Genomic DNA, 10225 nt, shown 5'->3' on the forward strand with positions numbered 1-10225 from the left:
AGTGCCCTGTCTCAGTACTCCCCCACGCCGTTCCTGTCTAAGTGGACCCCATTCTGGTAACTTCATTTCGGTACCCCATGCTGGTGCACCGCGTGCCCTGGCACAGTGACCCGTCCTGGTGCACCATTACAGTGTCTCATCCCAGTGCCACGTCCCAGTGCAGTACAAGTCCGTGTCCCCTCACAGCTCCTAGAAGCACAGCTGCAGAGCTCGTGTGTTTATTGTACAAGACGAAGCCGGGCAGGAGCTGTGGCTGCCATATCCCACCCTGAAGTATGCAGGAGCCCCTGCCCTGGGGCTCAAGCACCACACAGCTACCCCTCAGTACCCACTGCCCAGACAGGGCTCTGCTGTGTCCCCAGCAGTGCCGTGGGATGGATCCAGGGCCCCTGGTGCTCCCTGTCACCGCTGCCTCTTGCGGATGGCGACGAGGTCCTGGTGGATGGTGCAGAAGTTGGGCCGCTTGTGGGGGTCATACTCCCAGCAGCGCTGCATCAGCTGGTACACCTCCTCAGGGCACTGCTCGGGAGGGTCCAGCCGCAAACCTGGGCAACAGGGATGGGGATGTGGATCACCGGCCCCTCACACCCCACGTCCCACTGTGGGATGTGTCCGGCCCATCCCACAGGCACAGCCCCACAGTGCTGGACCCACAGCTCATGGTGGCTCTCAGGAGCCAGCCCCAGCCGTGTCCCCTACCACGCTCCACTGCCTCCCGTGTCTGCTGGTTGCTGAGGTTGGCATAGGGGACGGCACCCAGGCTGAAGGCTTCCCACAGCAGGATGCCAAAGCTCCAGACATCACTCTCTGAGCTGTATCGGCCTGGGGACATGGGGCAGGACAAATGCTGTTGGCAGGAGCATGGGCCCAGTCATGCCCATGCTCCTGAGGGCTGAGGTGCTCAGGGTCCCTGCCTCCCTCCCCAGGACCAGGTGTGTGGGAGTGGGATAGTGCCAGCTGCGGGGTGCCAGGCCATGCCTGGCTCCATCCTGTACCATAATTGAGTGCTTCAGGGGCCGTCCACTTGACAGGGATTTGCTTCATTCCCCCTGTGGCGGCGTAGATGCCATCCTCCTCCTCCCGTGACATCCCAAAATCACTGATCTTCAGGGTGTTCCTCTCCGTCACCAGGCAGTTGCGAGCAGCCAGGTCCCTGAGACAGCCCCAGGCAATCAGCCGTGTGCCCAGCTGTCCCTGGGGCTCCACCTGGCACGGGATGGGGTGGTGAGGATCCCAGGGCTCCCCGTGCTGCCAGGGCCCACCTGTGGATGCAGTGCTTGCTCTCCAGGTACTCCATGCCGGCAGCAGCATTCTCTGTCATCTTGACCAGCTCCTTCACGCGGAGGTGTGGACCCTCACTGCGCAGGAAGGTCAGGAAGTCCCCCCCTGTGCCCAGATTGCAGAGGCGGTGGGTGCCAGGCAGCGCTGGCAGCTCACCCAGGCGCGGGTGCGTGGGAGCGCGGGGACGGGTGCTCACCCTGCACCAGCTCCATGACGATGTAAATGGGCTGTTTCTGCGTGCAGACGCCGATGAGCCGCACAATGTTGGGGTGCCTGTACTGCTTGAGAATCCTGTGGGGACAAGGATGGCACTGTGAGTGTAGGGGGGCCTGGCTGCTCCGGGCACAAGCCACCCGCTGCCATCGCCAGGGCACTGTGCCCAGCCAGCCTGGGGACACAGCCCTCAGCACGAGGGTGCTGCAGTCCCAGCACTGTCCAACAGCTCCAAGAGTGGACAGATGTGACAGGAGAAGCCCAAAGCCGCACGGACCTGGCTTCCTGCAGGAACTTGGCCTTGAGCTCAGGCGGAAGGGTTTCCCGGCAGGATTTCACAGCAACGGGAGAGTTGTCAGCACGCAGGCGTCCGCTGAACACTTCCCCAAAGTTACCCTTCCGAGACACAGGTGCACTAGGCTCAGCTCACCGTGCGGCCCAAGGCAACCCTTGTCCTCCTGCAGACCTGTGAGGACAGCCCTGCCCTCCTGCAGACCCCACAGCACCCCATCTCACCCGACCAATGCGCTCCCCCAGCAGCACGTCCTCGTGGTTCAGCACCCATTTGTCCTGCAGCAAACAGACACCCGTGAGCTGCTCCTGGCCCACAGACCCCTGCAGGCCCCCTCAGGCAGAGCCCAGGTCCAGGTTCCCCTGTCTACCTGAAGAAGCATGCCTGTGGCCCTCAGCCCAGCCATCAAGAGGAGAAAGGGCCAGGCAGAGCTGCCCCTGCGCAGGGGGCCCCATCCTCCTCCCCACTGCCTGTCTCACCCTGGGCACAGCCCTGGCCAGGACAATGCCACTCTTGCGGGTGATGGGCTGCTGGCTCTGCAGGAGGTTCTGGATCAGCAGCGGAATGGTGGGGAAGCTGTCACCCTCCAGCCGAAACATGTTCTGCAGGGAGGGAGGCCAGGAGGTTGTGATGGGCAGGAACCTGTGCCTGGCCACGCAAGGCCACCCCAGCCATCCCCCTTGCTCGTGGTCACTCACTCCCACAGCCTGGATGATGAAGTGCCGGGGCTGCCCATCCCACAGCACGCTGAGCACGTACTCCTGCTTGCCCTGGCTCTCCCGCACCAGGAAGTCCCCAGGGCAGGTCAGCAGCTCCTGCACCTCCGAACGTGGGATGGCCCCGTGGTACCAGACCTGCTGGCACAGCGGCTTCTGCACGTCTGGGATGAGGGGCACGGGGGGTGGCAGCTGGAAGGAGACAAGGTGAGCCCAGCCATGCACACTCCTGACTTGTGCCAGAGGTGGGGCAGCAGGAGTGTCTGGAAGCTGTGCCCAGGGCAGGTGGGAGCAGAATCTGGAGGTGCTGAAGCAAGGGAGAGGACAGGCTCATCAAGGCAGCTGGCCAGAGAGCAGGGTGGCGGGAGGCACCCAGGGACTCACCGAGTACTTTGGGCTGAAGATGCCCGTGATGTGGTTCTTGAGGGTCTCCAGCGCGCTGGCCCCGCTCCGCTCCTGCTCCTGGAAGGAGGCACGGGCTGTGCACCAGCTGTGCAGCCCATCCCTGCAGCTCCCGGAGCGCAGGAGGCGAGGCCGACTCACCGTGGAGGAGACGGACTGCCGGTCCTCCGGCAGAGGCAGGGCAGGCAGGGGCTCCCTGGCGCCCAGCTCTGCCAGCTTGCTGGCCAGCAGGTCCCGCTGCGCCCGCAGCTTGGCCTGGGCACACAGGCAACCCTCGAGCTGCTGCCGCGCCTCGTGCAGCCCCTGCCGCCTGCCCAACAGGTGCACCCTGGCGAGGGGAGGGCACGGTCAGCACCCGCTGCCCGGGCCCCTCGCCCCCCTCTGCTGCACCTCACCGCTCCCCGGGGCTCCGGCCCTGCTCCTCGTCGTGGATCTCTGTCTTCAGCTCCTGCATCTGCTGCTCCTTGATACTCACGGCCTCTGTGGCGGCCACCAACTCCTCCTCAACCGATGTCAGGCTGCAAGAGATGTGTGCCGACAGCGGGCTTGGCCCCTGTCCCTCACCTGCCCCTGCCCACAGCTAGCCCCACTCACCAGTGCTGGACACTTTCAAGGGTCAGCTCATTCAACTGCAGCTCCCCTGGCACCAGGTTTTCTGTGTCCTCCAGCAGGCTCTCATCAAAGGACACAGCTGGTGGCATCTCAGATTCGTACCTGTGGGCACCCAGGACAGCTGTGCCTCCACTTGCCCGTGCTGGCCGCTGCCAGCCAGAGGCAGCAGGGCCATACCCAGCAGAGAGGCTGCGGCTGTGTGGAGCCATACTGGTGGCTCTGGATGAAGCTGCTGTACTCAGTGGCAGGGTCGATGGCCTGGATGGCACTGGCAATCTCCTGGTGAATGGCCAAAAGATCCTCCTGTACCAGGCTGCTGATGCTGCAGTACTCGCTGAGGATCTCCTTTCTGTGGGAGCACTGCTGGTTCTGGGGGGCCGTGGGCATGCCCAGGGGGTGGGAGTGGGGTGCAGGGTGGCAGCAGGGCACAGGATGGGCAGTGCAGCACAGGGTGGGCAGTGGGGCACGGGATGGGCAGCGGGGCAGGCAGGGCTCTTACAGGACGAGGATCATCTCCTGCTGCAGACCGTAGAGGGATTGATGCAGGCTGGGCAGCACCCGCTGGTAGTGATGCTGGTGGTGCAGTGCGGCCGCCTGCACAGCCAGCACATACTGATTGTGGAGGGCATGGAGCTTCCAGAGGCTGCGCACATACTTCTCCTTTGCCTTGTCGCGCTCCTTGTCTGTGGAGAGAGGCTGTGGAAAACCCCAACCACCAGCACACCACCTGCCCCAACAGCGGGGCAGGGGTCACAGGGTGGGGGCTGGGAGAGGGTCCCAGGGCAGGCAGAGGAACCGAGCCTGGGGTGGTCACACTGTGACACAGAGATGCCCCTGACCCACAGCGTAGTGTCCCAAGGCCCCCAGGCTTCTGCCTGGCTTCCTGGGGGCCAGGCTGCGCTCTCCTCTATGCTGCCCAACCCCAGAACCCCCACCCGCTCCAGGCTGGGCTGTAGTTTTCACGGAGTGCAGGGTGCTCCAGCCATCCCTGACCCATAAGGGAAGCTGGGAGGTCACGCAGGGGACAGGGGCTAGGTTGGCACCTTTGCTGGCCTCCTGGTACTTGCGCTTGGCCTGGGCACTGTCACGGGCTAGGCTGCGGTACTGTGCCTTCAGCTTCTCCATCTCCTGCTGCGTCGTCTGGAGAGGGACACAGTCAGGGAGCGGGTCCAGCACATTCCGCTGTTCCCCTGCTGGCTCCAACGTACCCGGCTGTAGTCCTGGCTGAGCTGCTGCCACTGCTCGCTGAAGGCTCTGCGCAGCTGCTGCTTGTCGCGGATGAGCAGGCTCAGCTTGGCCAGCGGCCCCGCTGCCAGCTCCTCCGCGTGCCGCCGCAGGATCTGGCTCAGCGTCTCTGTCCGGCTCACCAGCACCCACCAGGACTGCAGGAAAGGGAGTCAGGGATGGCGTGGAGATCCTGCAGCACCTCTCGGGCTCTGTAGGGCGCCATCCTGCTCTGAGGCATCCCTACCTTCTCGATGTGACCACCGTGGTTGCCATGGAGCTGCCAAGTGCTCTCCTGCTTTTCCAGCTGGGAGAACATGTGGTGCAGCATCCCTGCATACTCGCGGTCACTCTTGGCCCGCTGTGACATCCACTTCCTCATCAGCTCCAGGAGGCGCAGCTCCCCATCCTGCAGCCGCAGCAGCGCGCTGTGCCCCTGCGGGCACCACAGCTCCGGCCCAAAGCCCATGGCACCGCTGTGCAGCCGGGGGGACTGTGGGGCACCGGGACAGCCTGAGCCACGGCTGCCACCCTGCACTGCCTGCGCCAGCGGCCGGGGGCCTTTGCATTTCACACCCTCCTAGCCCATCATCTGGTCTGTGCAGCAGAGATGGCCCTCCCCACCCACTGCGAACAGCCCTGCAAAGCCTATTCAAAGCAGCAGGATGAGTGCTCCAAGCTCTGTGGGAGCTGGGGCCTGTGGGGATGGTGCTGAGAAGGAGGAAGTGTGGAGCCATGGACAGCAGTGTCACCTCTGCCATGCACAGACTGCTCCCCAAGGGCAGCACCAGCCCCTCCTCTCTGGCAGCTGCAGTCCTGTCCTGCCCTTTCCCACCCCTATGCCCACGGTGTGGGAGCTCCCTGGGGCTGGGGCACTGGTGGGAAGCCAGCAGAAGCTGAGGAGGGTGCTGAGCCGCAGAGAAAGGTGCGGAACCTGGATATGTTCCAGCATGCAGGACGCCAGTAAGGCCACTGGGAGTTAAACTGATCCCAGTGGCAGTCCCCGGACGCCCTGCTCTGAAACAAGAGCGCAACAGGAGCAGGAGAGTGCTGGGGCACCTCCCTGTGCAGCGCAGGATGTCTCCTGGCACGGCCCTTGACCTCACCAAGACCTACCCCCAGCCTTTCAAAGGAGTCCCCATCTCTGCTAGTACCTCACCAGGGCACAGTGCTTCCGACCTACATTTGGTGTTGGGTCTTCGTTGTGAGGCTGCTGCTGGCGTCCTGCTGGGGCCGGGGCTGACGCGGTCTGGACCCGGCGCAGCTCCGGCTCCTGGGGAGGAACAGGAAACCCAGTGCTGACCATACAGCCATTGCGAGATTTCCTGCGCTTCCTGCCCTCCCTGCCAGTCCCCACACCAGCAGCCAGCACACAGTTCTGCTGCAGCTAGGCAGTTCCCAGCCCCGCCACACCTCCCAGCTGCCTCCCACCAGGGCCTGACACCAGCAGGTCCAGCCCTGTAACCAAGGGCTCCCCTGCTCCTGTGGAGCCTTCGCTCAGCACCAGTCCCACCCAGCAAAGCCCCTCAGCTGTGCCTGGTCCTGCCTGGCTCCCAGCCCCACTCCATGTCCCTGTGTCTCCAAGAGACTGCAGGACCTGGGGGGTCCTGAGGACTCTGTGTAGCCCCACTGAACTGTGGCCACTCTGTCACCATCCCCAAGCCTGGCCGTTGTGACAGGGAAGGGCTGCAGGACAGAGCATCCACTGACAGACACGCAGAGTGCTATGCCCCAGCCCTTGCTGCCAGCCTTCATCCACAGAGCCAGGACCACACTGGGCACCTCCCCTTCCAAGGGCTTCCCTGGTGCCACGGCAGCTCTGCCCAGCCCTGGCAGCTGCCACCACCACTGCCACTGCCCAGTGGCACGGCACAGTCAGCTCCACTCAGCTCAGCCTAGCCACCGCCTGGCTGTTGGGCCTCCCGTGATTGCCAGGGAGGCTCCGGCGCCAGAGGAGTTTCTATGTCACCTGCAGGACATTGCCGGGCCGATTCCACTTTTAGAGGAAGTCAGGGAAAAAACGCGTCAGCCGGGAGCTTTGCTGACTCGCCTTCCTACAGCAGAGCAATGTGGGGTGGCCACGTGCTGGAGCAGCCCCAAGGAAGGGCTGCCACCGTACTGCTTCTCCCACCACCACCATCCCTCCAGCATCCCCTCCCCGCCTGGCCAGGCTGCTCCTGGGCGGCCAGGGCTGGGCGGCTCTGCGTCTGACCGCAAGGGCAGCAGCTCTCTCTGGAAGGCAGATTGCTGCCCGGCCCCAGCCCCGCCTAGGGAGAAAAGGAAGAGCAGGGTGAGCGCGCTGCAGGCTGTGCCTGCCACGGGGACCTCGCTCCTGACCACAGGAAGCCGCCGCGGCCCAGGCGCAGCGAGGCCGAGCGCCTCCGCAGAGAGGAGCCGCCTCTGCCATGGAGCACAGCCACAACAGGCTCTTTTGTGGGGCTCGGTGAGGCTGCGGTCGGCTGTGTCTGCAGCTTGGCCACAGCACGAGTGGGTCCCAGGTCCAGCCAGGACATTCCTGCACCAGGGTGGTGCTAGACACGGGGGCTGCAGCCAGGGCCCAGGCTGTGGTGAAGGGACTGAGCCTTGTGCTGTGGGAAAGGGGTGCTAAGTCCCCAGGCTTTTCACACGCACACACCCACACAGCCCGTTTCTGAATTAACTGCCCTCGATGCCCGTCCCCATAAGCAGCTCATGCAAGGGACATCCCCTGCCCGTCCCCACCACATTTCCTGCCCACAGCCAGGGAAGGGCAGTGCCTGGCCCGGGGGAAGGTCTGCGGGCTCCAGCCCACCTGCAGAGCAGATCTGGGTGCCCCTGAGGCCCACAGTCTCCACGGCCAGGCCACTGCCCCAGCCGGGCACCCACGGCACATAGAGCACAGGCAGCGGAGCTGGTTTGCATAGTTCTGAACATTTAATAACTCAGTCTCTCTAGCGTTATATCCACATCCATTAAATTAAAAACAGGCTCAGGAGGCAGCTCCTGGCCGATTAAATTACAAGAAAAAATTACTGTGCACCAAAAAGTTGTTATAGAAAAATAGTCCTGTGGCCCCTGGCCAGCGACTCCATCCACGGCTGGCCCCGGTGTGCGGCGGCGGATGGCAAAGGGGCGCGTGGCACTGCCCCCCAGCCCACGGGGAAGGGGCAGCAAGGGGAAGGGCTCCAGCGGGGAGCAGAACAGATTGTCACCAAGTGGGGGCAAGGCACGTCGGGGGGCTAGGGCTGCAGGAATGCTGGGCACTGCCCAGCACAGGCAGGACGCAGGCAGAGCTGGGGCAGTGCTGGCACTGGCGCTACCTGACGGTCCCAGCCAGCAGCACCTACAGCCCTCCCCAGGGGCAGAACACAAGGGGCCCAAGGCAGCCCCCCAAAGCAGGGACTGTGCGAGGGGTCCCTGCCCAGGCTGTGGGCTGTGCCATGGGCACAGGGTCAGGCGGTGCCCAGCCTGATGCTCCCCGGTGCCAGGGCTCCTACCCGCTGCAGGCAGCGGCGGTGGGATGGGGAGGCAGTGGACAGCAGCAGCTGAGGCCTGGCCATTATTGCTGTCGAAGGGCACGGGTGGAAGCAGACAGGCCCAGGGGAGGCGGCAGGGAGCTGGGACACAATGAACTGAGCCTGGGACGCAGCCCCGCACGGGCTGAGGGTGGGAGCGGCAGCGGGATGCTGTGACACAGGCTGGGCTCAGCCCTGCCACAGCCAGCCCACCTTGAGCCATGGCAACCCAGGGATTTCACACGCTGCCCATCCTGCAGAACTCACAAGATCCCAAGCAGCAGCCATACAGCCAGCAGGGGAGACACTGCTGCCATTGCAGGGCCAGGAAGCGTTGAGCCCCACTGCCACCAAACACCCCGGCATGGGGCACAGGATGGACGCAGGGCCAGGAGAGATGGTGCAAGACTGGGACGGTGCTGTGCTGGGGATGGTGCCTGCGGGACCATGCCTGGCCACCCAGACTAGGGCTGAGGGATGGTGCCAGTGGGTGGGAGCCCCAGGCTGCTGCAGTGCAGGAAGGGGACAGGGGCAGAGTCCAGGGCCCCTCAGCCTCACCTGCCCCAGGCCTGCAGTGCTGGGCAGTGAGGAGGGAGGGGCAGGAAGGCTCATCAAAGGGCACTTTGGTCTCTGATGAAGGCAGTCCTCTCGCTGTGGGCCTCATAATCCTCACCGTCCGACTCAGAAGGACCCTCCTCCTGCCAGATGTCGGAGGGGAGCCCCTTGTAGGAGATGATCCCGCTGTCCAGGGCATACACCTTCACACCCCGCAGGCTGAAGCCTGAGCGTGCTTGCAGCACCAAGAAGATGGTGACAAAGATGATGACAATGAGGATGCAGCTGAGGCTGGCGATGAGGACAGGCAAGTTGACCGGAGGGGGGGCCTCAGCTGGTCCTTCGCCATCTGCCAGGGCAGGGGACGCACGGCTGCTCTGGGTCTGGTGGGAGCAGGAGAAGTCCAGGCTGCTGAAGTGGGAGTGCGCAGGACAGGTGAGGCACTGGTTGGGGCCAGGTCCCGCACAGGTGGCACAGGAGGGGTGGCAGGGCAGGCAGAGGTGGGGTGCAATGGGCTCCACGCTGTTCTCCAGGTTGTAGTGCGTGCTCTGGACGCCGGGTGCGAAGCCGGGAGGGCAGCGCTTCAGGCAGCTCTTCTGGTGCAGGTAGTACCCCTCCTCGCAGACTGTGGGACAGGCAGGGTCAGCTGGGGGCTCCCGCACCTGCGTTCCCCCCCTGCTGTCCCCACACTTACCCACACAGGTCTGGCTGGGGGTCAGGGTCTTGCAGCCACTGCTCTCCAGCTGGTTGGAGAGGCTGGGGGACTCGGTGGCCGTCCCATACAGCACGAGCGTGAACTTGGTGAGCGTGCCTGCAACAGCGCAGGGTGAGGACCACAGAGGTGCCCACAAGATGTGCCCATGACAGGCACAGGGAGGGGGCTCAAGCTGGTTCCCCATCCTGGCTGCCAGGGCACAGCAGGGTTGTGCCCACCACCCGGGAGAGCATCTCTTGTGGGGCCATGACCCTGCACAGGACTCCCAAGGGGCAGGGGGTCAGGTGAGCTAGCACGGGGTCTCCTTTTGCCTGGACTGCCCCAGAGGGGCTGCAGTACCATCCCACCATGCCCAAGTCCAGCCTCTCCCCAGCCACACCACCCTAAACATCCAAGATGTTACTGGCCCCTCAGCTCAGGAGCAGGGGCGGGGGGGAAACTGGCTGACTACACAGCTCACATCCCAGACTTGGAGGGAGGCAGCAGACACCCCTACCATAGTTCTTGGCATCACTGGTGTTCTCAATCTCCAGCACCCACTCCCCAGAGGGGTCCTCATCCCACGAGTGCGTTGTCATGAAGGCCCAGTCATTGAAGCCATCGGCCGAGAAGTCGTGAGGCCTGAGCGACAAAGGCAAGGGCACAAAGACGTGGCTGTCAACACATCCCAGACTCACCAGGGGCCAGCCTGGGGCGCGCCAGAGCCCAGCACGTACCTGGC

General features: G+C 64.3%; 1 protein-coding gene across 1 annotated transcript; it reads right to left on the bottom strand.

The window, feature by feature from the left end:
* Positions 1 to 270: 270 nt before the first annotated feature.
* On the bottom strand, positions 271 to 9224 carry FES (FES proto-oncogene, tyrosine kinase). The gene is made up of 20 exons (XM_058811167.1): positions 8908 to 9224; positions 5924 to 6013; positions 4988 to 5233; positions 4725 to 4898; positions 4560 to 4656; positions 4016 to 4199; positions 3728 to 3865; positions 3499 to 3618; positions 3300 to 3422; positions 3046 to 3232; positions 2887 to 2964; positions 2485 to 2694; positions 2266 to 2388; positions 2011 to 2064; positions 1772 to 1890; positions 1478 to 1572; positions 1263 to 1386; positions 996 to 1153; positions 700 to 822; positions 271 to 545 (listed from the first exon to the last, which is right to left on the bottom strand). The coding sequence occupies exons 1-20, from the start codon at positions 8986 to 8988 to the stop codon at positions 403 to 405; spliced, it is 2667 nt and encodes an 888-aa protein (XP_058667150.1). The 5' UTR covers positions 8989 to 9224; the 3' UTR covers positions 271 to 402.
* Positions 9225 to 10225: the final 1001 nt, after the last annotated feature.

Source organism: Ammospiza caudacuta, chromosome 10 (genome assembly GCF_027887145.1).
Source record: "Ammospiza caudacuta isolate bAmmCau1 chromosome 10, bAmmCau1.pri, whole genome shotgun sequence".
Lineage (NCBI taxonomy): Eukaryota > Metazoa > Chordata > Aves > Passeriformes > Passerellidae > Ammospiza > Ammospiza caudacuta.